At 41.1% G+C, this 14,208-nt stretch overlaps 1 protein-coding gene across 1 annotated transcript in view; it reads right to left on the bottom strand.

Moving 5' to 3' along the window:
• Positions 1-14,208, bottom strand: part of grik4 (glutamate receptor, ionotropic, kainate 4) — a 298,309-nt gene that overhangs the window by 85,263 nt on the left and 198,838 nt on the right. The window contains exons 7-8 of the mRNA XM_068316994.1: positions 6,970-7,148; positions 4,219-4,272 (exon numbers count right to left, since the gene is read on the bottom strand). Of these exons, the coding sequence (XP_068173095.1) occupies positions 4,219-4,272; positions 6,970-7,148 (233 nt within the window). The remainder of the gene's footprint in view (positions 1-4,218; positions 4,273-6,969; positions 7,149-14,208) is intronic.

The following is a 14,208-nucleotide window of genomic DNA, read 5'->3' as shown; positions in this document are numbered from 1 at the left end:
GAAAAGTGAATGAGCCTTCGATTGTAGTTGATCCAACTATCATCAGCAAAGGCTAACTTTACTCAGTGGTTCTGATGTTAGACACATGATATCCAGCAATAAAACTAATAAAACAAACTAATTATTGCAATTTTGAATGAATTCAGACATTTCCAAAGCCCTGTGACATCATCCTCTTCATCAGGAAAAAATATGGTGACAGTAGAAGATGATAATTTGCCTGGTAAATATAAAGCAGCAAGTACAGTAGATAAGTAGAGGATGACATTTTTTTAATGTATTTACCTAAATAATCACATTACACTTTTTTTCTTTTTAGTTGTCAACATGCACATTTCATGACTTTCTTAGATTGTATCTAAACTACACCCATCATATCCAATGGTTGTGCCCTTTGTCAGCAGCCCAAAGCTGCATGTCCACTACTACACAGTTTTCAGCAGTACTACAGTTTTCACCTGGTACATGTATAATACAGATTATGTCATACAACCAACTTGGACCAAAGTCAAGAAATTACTTCTGCAGGTCCCCAGCAACTTCCATTCTAAGAGATTAATTGCATTACAACATGGTGGTGATGATACGTGGCAAGGGTAGGGAGGTGTGGCATCATCAGCTACTATCTATCATAAATCAGCTGTGCCCATCAAAACTACACAACGATGCCAGAGCAAAGTGGTGAGGCAATTTATTTAGAGGCTGGTTAATGGAGAGCAGAATTTCAAATATGACTATGTCAAGGTATGTGGTGGAAGTGGCAGGAGTGCACTCTAAATGAGTCATAAATCAGGTGGATATGATTACTCTCCACAGGACAATTTAGAACAAAGTGGTTTGAACCTCATTACTTTTTACTAAGTAGACTTGTATTGTCTAAGTTTTCTGATATTTTACAAACTGAAGCATGTATGCTCTCGTAACTACTTCATACCTAAAAAAACCCCACAAACTGTAGACTGAAAAAAGAATGAAAGAAAGAAAAAGGGAACAAGCAAGAAAGAAAAGATCTGATTGATTTTTAAAAGCTATTTTATATACAGATGAATTTTACTCATAGAAATACATAGAAAATAGATTTGCAAGGATAAACAGTGGGGAAAATGTACATTAATCAAATATGCATAAACTGAACCAACCAAGGGCCGAAGAGAAGCTTCTCCCTGAACACAAAACATAACTTTTTTCAAGCACCACAAGTTTTTATTTCTCTTTAATAATTGTCATCAATTGTGATCCTCATTTGAATTATTGAATGTGTTATATTCTCCTCAGTCTTCAGCCTCTTTATTTTCTGCTCAGATTGATTGCCATCGTTATCTGACCCAGAAGATATTTTAATATGCCACTTTTTCACCCTTGTGTTTAAAATTAATAACAACAGCGTGTTTGTTAAAAATATTACAAAATGAGAAATAGATTGTCCCAAAAATTAAAAAAAAGAACAGATTTTCAAGCCTTTGACAGTGCAGACAACAGTGAAAAATAGTTTCTCTTCGAGAACAGAACAGACAGTTTTCTGACAAATTTGGTTTAAAAACTGAAATAAAATTGTTAACTTAACTACGGAAGCGTAGAGCTGCCACACCAAGAAAATAAAAAGCGGGACGTATCACGTTATTTCGTGATACGTATCTCGGAATTTCGTGATAGTATCTCGGAATTTCGTGATAGTATCTCGGAATTTCGTGATAGTATCTCGGAATTTCGTGATACGTATCTCGGAATTTCGTGATAGTATCTCGGAATTTCGTGATACGTATTTCGGAATTTCGTGATAGTATCTCGGAATTTCGTGATAGTATCTCGGAATTTCGTGATACGTATCTCGGAATTTCGTGATAGTATCTCGGAATTTCGTGATACGTACCCTAAGACGACACTTGAAAAAGATGGGGCTATACCGGAGGAAAAACGAGTCGGACCCTCTTGAGGGTCGTTCCTCATTGATGAGCTGGAGGGACACAGCCGGCTGCATGGATACAAGCTCCATCATGTCAACATAACATTCATTCATTCAGTCATTCATTCATCTTCTAAACCGCTTAATCCGCAAACGCAGGTCGCGGGTCAACATAACATTTTATCACGAAATAACGTGATACTATCACGAAATTCCGAGATACTATCACGAAATTCCGAGATACGTATCACGAAATTCCGAGATACTATCACGAAATTCCGAGATACTATCACGAAATTCCGAGATACGTATCACGAAATTCCGAGATACTATCACGAAATTCCGAGATACGTCCCGGTTTTTATTTTCTTTGTGTGGCAGCTCTACGCTGCCGTACTTAACTACCACAGCGCCAAAAAAAAAAAAAATCTTCCACTGCAGATCTCCAACCTTTTTTTGTTTGTTTTTAATGGTGGTTTGTAGAAAGACTCCTATGAAGGCTTCATTCCTGATGCAAGACCAAGGTGAGCCCTCCATGATGTGTCTGGTGAATCTTTAACTTTCATTCATTCATTCATTCATTCATTCATTCATTCATTCATTCATTCATTCATTCATTCATTCATCGTCTACTGCTTCATCCGCTGTGGCAGGTCACAGGGAGCTAGAGCCTCTCCCAGCTGACTGGGGGCATGAGGTGGGAGAAACTCCGGGTGCAATGCCAGTGCACGGCAGAGCCACACAGAAACACAGACAAGCATATTAATATGCACACGCTCACTCCTCAATTTAGGACTGGCCAGTTAACCTGAAGCGCATTTTTTTGGAGGTGGGAGGAAGCCAAAAGAACCCAGAGAGAACCCACACAGACACAGGAGAACATGCAAACTCTGGAACCCTGAAACACCTTGCTCTGCGGCAACAGCGTTACTCACTGCCCACCATGCCACCCATCTTTAACTTTATCATTGCTTAAAATCTTTATCATTAATTTATACATGTTTTAACCATCACTGTCACTGAGGCTGATCAGGTGTGACACAGAGTCATTGAAACCAGGAGCTCTCTACACGGAACAGATTGGTATCTCCTTGATTTAAAAGACCTCCACCATACAAGCTAATCAGAGTCTGTGGCAGTGGAATGAGCCGGCTACTCCAGCATTTCAACATGCTGCTGGTGAGCCTCCTGGAGGACAGGTCCACAGTGGAAGACAGAGCATCAGTGTCTTCCAGAGTGGGTCCAGAAACCCCCACAACATGGGTGGATTTTTGAGGGTTATTTTGTGGGGGTTTGCTGTCATGAATTTGGACTTCACAGATGCTCCTGCAACATTTCTCACATTAAAAAACCCATCCTTGATGACAGGTTATTTCAAAATCCTAAAACGTGAGTTAGAATGCAACAGTCTTTTCTAAAAAAAAATCCCCTGATTTCAAAAACACTTTAATAAAAACATGGCAGATCTCAATGCAAGGGCTTCTTGCATTGTGGGAGTCCACACAAGGCCCTCAGGGCCAGTCAGAGATCGATGTCATTAAGTGTTAAATAATTAAAATGCAACTTTTGATAAAGTCCTTTTCCAGTTTTTGAGCCTTCCTTCCACTTTTTCTAAAACATTACCGCAGTTCTACTCCACTGTTTTTGGGCAGTTTGTATTTTTCTTCCATGACTGGTTTCAGACTGTTTTCAGTTTCACTCTCAGAGCTACTTCTGCCTATAAGTATATTCCTTTTGCTTAACTTTCTTCCCTTTTCTACTTCTTGTTTCTGTGTTCTTTCCATTTCAGTGGGCTGCTGGTTCTCGCCTTCTTTCTGCGGATGGGAGAGGATGAGAATTTCATCCTTGCTGCACCTAAAGAACTTCATTCCCTCTGTGGTAATGTGAACTGTGCAGTCAATGTTAACCAAATTTAAAATCAGCACTGATCTCTTCATCAGTCTTTTTCAGGACCAGAGCCTGTCTGAAGACCTGAAGAACAGCACATGCTTCAGGTGAGAACTCCTACTGCCCACCAGGATTATTTTAATCGGAATGAGTATCTGACCATGTTGGACCAGCCCTATTGGGGAACATGTCAAGTGCCTTTCAAAAAACATATGACTGGAGCTACTGTCGACTGTGCCCTCTACATGTCACTAATCTGCACATGCAATAAATGGGAAAATGAACTTGCTATTTTTTATATCCTCTGCCTCCTGTCTGCATCAATCCAATCAATCCTTCACTCATAATACAGTATCAGCCATTAACAAACAACAGCATAAGAGTACTGACGTGCTGACATGTGAACGTTGACTATTCCGTTTGCTTACCAAAGATGTGAAGATGTACGTGTAGTAAACGGACAGCATTCCCAGCTCTGATGCCTAAACAGCAAAAGACACAAGGAGAGGAAGGAAATATAAAGATATAAATGAGAGACACAAGACACAAAACTGAAATCAGAAAAAGAATCGGTGTACTGCAAGCCCTACTCTGCAGATGCTGATCAGATCATCATCCTGATCAGACGAGACACGTTTCTATCTGAAGATGGCTCTCAAACGAGCCATTAATTTCTGTGATGCATTAGTATGCACAAGTCGGTGTGTCTTGAAATGCGATTAAATCAAATTCAGAATGAGCAGCAGTGAAGGACAGGGTGAACTTTTCACAGCTCACTTCATTACAGTCATATGCAAACAGAAAATCATCAAACTGCAGGTTTCTGTTTAATCGATGCAATGTGTGTAATGATTAAATAAATATCAAGTCATCTATATGTCAAATGAGAAAGTTTGAAAGAGAGCAGAGACAACTTTTTATTGATTAACATATTATGACAGTGATGACTCTTGTAATCTCAATAAGATGCAATGCATATTCTCTATTTAGCAGGTGTTAGTTTTGTAGGGAAAACAGATTATCTACTGAAACTTAAATATTGTGGTGTATTTTTCCAATAGTGCAACCATTAAAAAATTTAATGGTCTTATAAATATTAGTCAATTACTTTATTTATTTACTTATTGCAATGTTTTTGTCACCCAAAACCAAAAAAGGTTACTTGTTGGATTATGGGTAAAGCAGAGTTATAAGTGATTTGATTTCATACTGTTCATTCTTATTGGGGCAGGAGGAGCTTTCGCTGACATTGATAGGAGTTGAGCGTCTTGCAGGAAATCTGCACTAATCCACTGTAGGTGTTGTGTAGGGGTGTATGTCATTACTTAGAGTTTAATGACAATTATAGTTAATATGTGTCTGAAACCAAAATAAGCATGATTACTAGTATTATGCTTTATGGGAACTGTTTATGGAAACATCTCTCCAGGAATAACACACTATAATGCAACCTAATAGCACAAGAGATTACCTTCATGCACTAAGCAATATTTCAAAATAAGTATTTTTTCCTTTCGCCTTTCGCCTGTGCCTTACAGACTTCACGAAGCAGAAAGTAATTATATTATTATAACCTAAATCCCCTTTGAATGATGCCTACATCCCATTCAAATGAAACAATACAGCAACACAAGCAGCTCTTTTGCTCCATTTTAGATAAGCTTTCTTGCTTTTTTTCTCCACAGTTTTTGATCTTGTTGTTCTGCAGCAGCTTTTAGTCATAGTCCATATAGTTCCATCTATGCAGGGCTTGCTATCTATCCCTCTCTGATTCTGTAGAGCTTGTCACTACAGCAGGGCCCTGAATGACAAGATTACATTCACAATGTGAACACTGGTGACCTAAACCTCTCTGAATGATAAAACCTTAGAGAGTGAGACCTTTGTCTGACAAGGATTTGATGTAAGATATAAACAGATGAATAAGGGGGAGGGGGGTTGTTTTGCATGACAAAGGACCAGTCAGTCCCTGCTGCAAAGCCGAGCACTTTCATCAACATCTGAGAGAACCAAATGTGGTTGCACATTGCCTTGATCCATTTGGAATCAATACACTCCAAATGAGAGGTGGTAAAGCCCACTTTTCATCACTTTCAGCAAGATTTTCTTCACACAGACAGATAGCATAGCACACAGGGAAAAAAAAGTGACCAGTAGGGTGGGCAAATAAGAGGGTTGAAAAAAGTGAAAATGTTCTCTGAATTTTAGACAGGGTCCATTGAGTGAGAAAAAGGGACTGAGAAGACAAATGGATGGAGATAAGGAACAGACAAAAAGAGAAAAAATCAGACATCCCACTGTAGACTCTCTGCTCTATGGCCCAAAGATGCTATGGTTGTCATGGCACCCTGATGACCTGATGATGACCACAACAAGTGATTGAGATCTGAGAGTAAAACAATGAAAGACCTAAATCCAGAATACGTGGAAGGAAACAGTGTTGGAAACCGAGAAGTACAGCTCTTTTCCCGCCACGCCTCCACGATGAGGGACAATCACCTCCACTGTCGGTATCCATCCATCTTCTTTGAGAAACAATAAGCTTGGCATCAAAGTTCAAATATGAGGCTCCAATCAGGAGAAGCTTCAACAACATTAATAATGCCTATGTGTCAATACTGGAGAAGTACTACACCACAAAATTAGTTCACATTACTTGCATCAGTTTTTTTTTTTTTTTAATCCAAAGCATCCACAGTTTTAGAAACTCCTTCAGCTTACATCTGATATTCCTCACAATGTCCACTTTACTGCGTACAATTCTGACTCATGGAAGAGAAAGAACTAGAATACAACTTGATGCTCTTATCCACAAAATGTAATTTAAGGTTTGGGAATTAATCCTCAACACTTAAATCTGTCATTTATTTTTGGAGTATCTGTTTACCCATTGTCCCAGCTTTTCCTTACATGTCAGATATCTTGAAAATCAAGATTTTGGTGTTTATTTATTTCCTTCCTCTGCAATACATGTTAAACATAACATTTGCAAAACAAAACCCTTAACTCTATAGGTTCAAAAAGAAGACTAATCCACTTGTTTTTCTTCTACTTTTTCTTCTACGTATGGACCTTGGGTCTTTTTTGTTCTTAAAAAAAACCATTGGACTTGAAACTACTATGAAATGAGGTCATGTTTTCACTGCATAAATAATGGTTCTCATGCAAACCATACTAACCCGTTCCAAAATGATATGTGACATCGTAGCATTGGCATCCACTATAATGGTGGCGGTCTTGTCATCTCGTATTTCCTTCAACAGTGGGGTTGGGTCATGGCTGTTGTCGAGCATGCGCACTGACAGAGTCTCCTTGGAGATCAGGAACTGCCTGAGGAGCTGCTCCAGGTTCAATAGGCCTGCCAGTAAGACACGCACACACACACACCCACACCCCCCCCCCACACACGCACGCACGCACGCACGCACGCACACACACACACACACACACACACACACACAGAATTAGAGAAAGAAAGAAAAACCAAAATAATTATAATGCAGGGAGAATATCCCTAAAGACATTAAAACTTACAAGAACATCTTTTAAATTAAGAAAATACACTGGAAAAAAATATTAAGGTAAGCCAACCGCATTTCGAGGCTGATGATTGATATTATAATGCAGCATGAATTTTGTTTACGCAAAGAGATCTTTCAGCCACTTGTCTTATACTCCAGCGATGGTAATAGACTGTTTCACTCCAGGGAAGTAAGTGGAATTTGCCCTAATTGCATAATGGTGTTTTAATGAAAATGCAGCAATATACCACTTTGCATCCATATATTTACAGATCCTTAGAGGTTATTTTGCAGATTTTGCAAAGGGGAGTTTAAACTAATTTGCAAGGATGGTTACAGTGGGGGGAAAAAAAGACCTGAATGGAGAGAATGGTGAACCGCCATGTGTTACTGCGACAGTTATGTTGGCCTCACCTTGGCAATCTGGTGATTCAACACTCTCACCAGTTACTCTTTACCATTACCTGATCCTGACAAGAGATTCACATAAGGACACAATTTTGTGGAAAAGGTCTTGTGGTTGCTGAGCCAGCATATTGGCCTTTGGCGTCAACAGATATTTTATGATTGTTGCCGAGGTGACAGCTGAGTAATCTGTCACACTGAGACAAATTGTCGAGTGGCAATTTCAAAATATCAAACTAACTACTTCAGTTTCTCTATGGTACATCCACACTAACTACAGCACTATCCCAGCCAAGAGCATCATGCCAAGTCGCTTCTGTGTTACATCTTGGTGTTTGCCTGTCTGTGTGGAAAATCACAATGTGTGTCTGTCTTCTCTCTCACAGCCATTCTGAGTAGCTCTGTGCAGGTTATCAGATAAAATTTCATGTCATGTTCATGACATTGGACCAATATACTTCCTATGGCAGGGTGAAGTTAACGCAGACATTCACACAGAGTGACTCACAGAATTAAGGCTCAGATTTTCTGTGGTGTTCTGTCTGAAACATTTTAAGTGAAATCACACTTTCTTTTATCATAGTGCTGTATGATGACCAGTTTCCATCAATGAAAAAAAATCATACAGTTGTTTTAAGAAATACATATTTTGTGTAAGCCCCAGTACAAAGGAAACAAAATACACACTCTGTGTGTGTCTGTGTGTGATGCTCTAAACAATACCGATCTACATACTGCATTTGTTATGGGTTTATGTTTAATTATGAATCATGTATTATCCAGTCTGGACTGTGTTGGTCTCTCACAAAATTTATTGGTGAGTACAGACAATTCAATTGTGTGCATGACTAAATTAAAACTGAGCTCTCTTACAAGGATTCACAAAACTGAAATGTTCATAAAATCAATTGTTGACAGATATAAGAGAAGATGATTGCATGTATGAAAGCCCTCTGCTGGCATTTTATTCTAGACTACATGGTTTTATGACAGTTATGTTTTTCGTTTCTTTTTCTGCTCTCACCTGAAGAGTTCAAAAAGATTCATTAGGTGAGTAAAGTTCGGAAGATTTTAAAGCCAAAAACTGGGAGGGAGTAAAGGAGAAGGTATGTGTGCAGTTGTCTCATTGGAAATTATTACTATCCCAACTGTCATAAATGCATTCTGGCTTTCAACGAGAGGAGACATCTTTCCTCTGTCTCTTGTAGTTGCTATCTCTCACTACCTCTCTGTAACTCAAACTCAGACTGACTCACTGATTCTCTTTAAAATGACGAGAGAAAGAGGGAAATCAGAGGAGTATGACAATAAAAATATGAAAGAAGCTCTAGACTGGGTGGTCTCTTCTGTTGATGTGTTTAGGAGCGACATAAGTAAGTTCAGAAGTGACTTTGATAAGAAGTTGAAAGAAAAGCTGAAATTGGTACTAGACTGCATGGAAAAAATGAACGAAGACATGAAGAAAATGCAGAAAGACACATATGAAAAATAACGAAGAATGGTTGTCCTAGAACAAGGACAACAAAGAATAGATGAAATGGAACAAAGCATTTGTATAAATTTTGTGATCATCACTGGCATCAAAATCAGGCCAAGGAATTATGCACATGCTGTGGCCAGAGGAGAGGGAACTGAGCACGGCGCTGACATCAAGACTGTGGAGCAAGTGATTTCTCAACTGAGGGAGATAACTATAGATCCGGACCAGATTGAGACATGTTACCCATAACCATCTGGAGGTAGGTGACCACCTGCAGTGCTGATAAAATTCCAGAATTGTACACATGAAATTGCTCTTCTGAAACAAGGCTTCAAACTTAAAGAAAAAAATGCCTACATTAATGACAATCTCACTAAGGAGAGTGCAGCCACAAGAGGACACAAGCCAGTGTCTTATTGTGCTGGTCCCAAGCCCGGATAAATACAGAGGGTTGCGTCAGGAAGGGCATCCGCCATAAAACTTTTACCAAATCAAAGATGCAAATCAAACCTATGACTTCCATACCGGATCGGTCGAGGCCCGGGTTAACAACAACCACCATCGGCGCTGTTGACCTACAGGGCACCAGTGGAAATTGGACTACTGTTGGTCAAAGAAGGAGAGGAGGAAAGTGTGTCCGCATGAAGAGAGAGAAGAGGAGCGTCAAGAGTATAGGACTAAGAGTAGGGACGTTGAATGTTGGAACTATGACAGGTAGAGAGTTGGTTGACATGATGCAGAGGAGGAAGGTAGACATACTGTGTGTCCAGGAGACCAGGTGGAAAGGTAGCAAGGCCAGAAGTTTAGGAGCAGGGTTCAAGTTGTTCTATCATGGTGTAGATGGGAAGAGAAATGGAGTAGGAGTTACCTTGAAGGAGGAGTTTGTTAGGAATGTCCTGGAGGTAAAAAGAGTGTCAGATAGAGTGATGAGTCTGAAGCTAGAAATAGAAGGTGTGATGTTCAGTGTTGTTAGTGGGTATGCTCCACAGGTAGGATGTGAGCTGGAGGAGAAGGATAAATTCTGGCTGGACTTTGATGAAGTGATGCAGAGCATACCTAGAAGTGAGAGAGTTGTCATTGGTGCAGACTTCAATGGACATGTTCGTGCAGGTAACAGAGGTGATGAGGAGGTGATGGGCAGGTTTGGTATCCAGGAGAGGAACGCAGAAGGACAGATGGTAGTTGACTTTGCAAAAAGGATGGAAATGGCTGTAGTGAATACTTTCTTCCAGAAGAGGCAGGAACATAGTGTGACCTATAAGAGTGGTGGTAGGAGCACACAGGTAGACTACATCTTGTGTAGATCTTGTAACCTGAAGGAGATCAGTGACTGCAAAGTAGTGGTAGGTGAGAGTGTAGCCAAAGAGCATAGGATGGTGGTGTGTAGGATGACTCTGGTGGTGAGAAGGATGAAGAGGGCAAAGGCAGAGCAGAAGACGAAATGGTGGAAGCTAAAAAAGGAAGTGTTGCATGACTTTTAGGAAGGAGTTAAGAAAGGCTCTGGGTGGCCAGGAGGTGCTTCCAGATGACTGGACAACTACAGCTAATGTGATCAGGGAGACAGGTAGGAGAGTACTTGCTGTGTCATCTGGAAGGAAAGTAGATAAGGAGACTTAGTGGTGGAATGAGGAGGTACAGGAGTGTATACAGAGAAAGAGGTTAGCTAAGAAGAAGTGGGACACTGAGAGGACTGAGGAGAGTAGACAGGAGTACAGGGGGATGCAGCGTAAGGTGAAGGTAGAGGTAGCAAAGGCCAAACAAGAAGCTTATGATGACTTGTAAGCTAGGTTGGACAGTAAGGAGGGAGAGACTGATCTATACAGGTTGGCAAGACAGAGAGACAGAGATGGGAAGGACGTGCAGCAGATTAGGGTGATTAAGGATAGGGACGGAAGTCTATTGACAGGTGCCAGTAGTGTGATGGGAAGATGGAAAGAGTACTTAAAGAGTTGAAGAACATGGAAAATGAGAGAACAAAGACTAGAAGAGGTGACTGTTGTGGACCAGGATGTAACAAAGATTAGTCAGGATGAAGTGAGGAGGGCAGTGAAGAGGATGATTGGACGTGTCTAGGAAAGGTGGCAGTAGAGTTTCTGACTGGGTTGTTCAACAGGATCTTAGTGAGAAGATGCCTGAGGAATGGAGGAGAAGTGTGCTGGTGCCCATTTTTAAGAACAAGGGAAATGTGCAGAGTTGTGGCAACTACAGAGGAATAAAGCTGATGAGCAATACAATGAAGTTATGGGAAAGAGTAGTGGAAGCTAGACTAAGGGCAGAAGTGAACATTTGTGAGCAGCAGTATGGTTTCATGCCAAAAAAGAGTACTACAGATGCAGTATTTGCTTTGAGGATGTTGATAGAGAAGTACAGAGAAGGCCAAACGGAGCTGCATTGTGTTTTTGTAGATCTAGAGAAAGCTTATGACAGAGTGCTCAGAGAGGAACTTTATGAGGAAGTCTGGAGTGGCAGATAAATATGTTAGAGCGGTGCAGGACATGTATGAGGACTGTAAGATGGTGGTGAGGTGTGCTGTAGGTGTGACAGAGGAGTCCAAGGTGGAGGTGGGACTGCATCAGGGATCAGCTCTGAGCCCCTTCTTGTTCGCTATGGTGATGGACTGGCTGACAGATGAGGCTAGACAGGAATCTCCATGGACTATGATGTTTGCAGATGACATTGTGATCTGCAGTGAGAGCAGGAAAGAGGTGGAGGAGAAGCTAGAGAGGTGGAGGTTTGTCCTGGAAAGGAGAGGAATGAAGGTTAGCCGCAGTAAGACAGAGTACATGTGTGTGAATGAGAGGGACCCAAGTGGAAGAGTGAAGTTACAGGGAGAAGAGATCAAGAAAGGTGGAGGATTTTAAGTACTTAGGGTCAACAGTCCAGAGCAATGGAGAGTGTGGAAAAGAGGTGAAGAAGCGTGTCCAGGCAGGATGGAACGGGTGGAGGAAAGTGTCAGGTGTGATGTGTGATAGAAGAGTTTCAGCTAAAATGAAAGGAAATGTGTACAAAACTGTGGTGAGACCAGCGATGTTGTTTGGTCTAGAGACAGTATCACTGAGGAAAAGACAGGAGACAGAGCTGGAGGTAGTAGAGATGAAGATGCTGAGGTTCTCTTTGGGAGTGACCAGGAAGGATAGGATCAGGAATGAGTACATCAGAGGGACAGCACATGTTAGAGGTTTTGGAGATAAAGTCAGAGAGGCCAGACTGAGATGGTTTGGACATGTCCATAGGAGAGATAGTGAATATATTGGTTGAAGGATGCTGAGTTTTGAACTGCGAGGCAGGAGGCCTAGAGGAAGACCAAAGAGGAGGTTTATGGATGTAGTAAAATAGGACATGAAGGTAGTTGGTGTGAGAGAAGAGGATGCAAAGGACAGGTTTAGATGGAGGCAATTGATTTGCTGTGGCGACCCCTGAAGGGAAAAGCCGAAAGGAAAAGAAGTCACTAAGGACAATGCTTATACCGCTAAAAACGCTTGACAACTAAAGAAGAATGGAGTGATTGACAACACCTGGACTAACAACAGCAGGATCTTCGTCAAAACAAAGGGACTTTCTCTGGAGCAGATGAAAACAATGATGATCAGGAGTGCAGAGGAGTTGGGGAAATACGAGCAATAAAGATGGACAATAGTTACTAAAGATCAGTACAACAGAGTTACTTCAATAGTGGGAGTCTCTAGACCACATATGTCATAGTCAAGGCCCGCGGGTGAGATGCGGCCTGTGTTGAATCATTTATGGCACAATGTGTGTCTGTCTTCCGCACGGAGCCAGATGCGTGTTCCCCCTCTGTCTGCGTAGCTTCTCTCCGGGTTCTCCAGCTTCCTCCCATCTCGAAATACATGCGCTACAGGTTAATGGACCAGTCCCAAATTGACTGTAGGAATGAGTGTGCGTGGTTGTCTGTGTCTCTGTGTGTCTCCGTGGTGCACTGGCCCGGAGTCCCCCCCCCCAACGCCCTAAGCCAGCTGAGAGGCGCTCCCAGCTGGCTTAGGACAATGGATGGATGGCTGTTTACCAGCAGTCAGAGCGGAGGTTGAATTTAAATTTTGGGACACATCAAGGATTCCATAGAAAAGTTGAAAAACCCTTCAACATCATTAATGAACAAAAAAACGTGGACTTCTGCTTGGACAGTTAACATTAAGTTTGAGACTTTAAAGAGAATGTTGATATCTTTTGACAATATAATAGCATGAGTTACTGTTAGTGTGTCTGCGAAAAACGGGTTAATTCTTGGATAAACACTGTCTGCTGAGGGAGGTTAATATGATCGTTATATTCTTTTGGAAAACACTGGCAAGGTCAACTTCTTGTTTTGACTATCTATGATATTAACAATCCTAGTTGTTCCTAGGAAAAATATAGACATGGTTATGCTCTAGGTTGCATCTGAGACAAAAGCTAATACAGTGCGTCCTCGTTCTTTGCGGTTAATGCATTCCAGGAACCACACGCGATTAAGGAATCCACGATCGAGATCTATTTATTTTATGATTTACGGTAATTTAAACATTTATGAACTCGCTCCAGAATGATATTAAACCATCTGTATTACCTTTTCCCACACTCTGATAGACTCTTTAAAGCACTTTTGTGTCTCATGAAAGTCCGAGACTGACGGAGCGGACTGCACTTCCAGATGCTGTCAGCCAATAGAATGCGTGTACGGTATCACATGACTGCCCACTAAAAATCTGCAATGAGGTGGAGTCGCGAGTGTTGATGCACGAATGCACGAGTGCGCACTGTATACCTGGAAGGGGATAAGGGTATGAGCGTCTGTCAAAATACAATGTATGAACTGGTGGAAAACATTTAATGTCTGAGTTGGTTGACAACATATTGTAATGAGAGAGATGTTTGTTGATTCTGGGGGAGTGTAATTTCACAAGCCTATCGGCTTCCATCCATCAGCCCTTTATTTTTCGGATCTTGTCGTTGATGTTGTAAACTTGTTATATTAAAGGGGGCAGGGGTTGTTTTAGCATCGAGTCAATAATTGT

Source organism: Antennarius striatus, chromosome 6 (genome assembly GCF_040054535.1).
Source record: "Antennarius striatus isolate MH-2024 chromosome 6, ASM4005453v1, whole genome shotgun sequence".
Classification (NCBI taxonomy): Eukaryota; Metazoa; Chordata; class Actinopteri; order Lophiiformes; family Antennariidae; genus Antennarius; species Antennarius striatus.
Note: the sequence above shows the minus strand (reverse complement) of the source record. Positions and strands in the feature narration are given on the sequence as shown.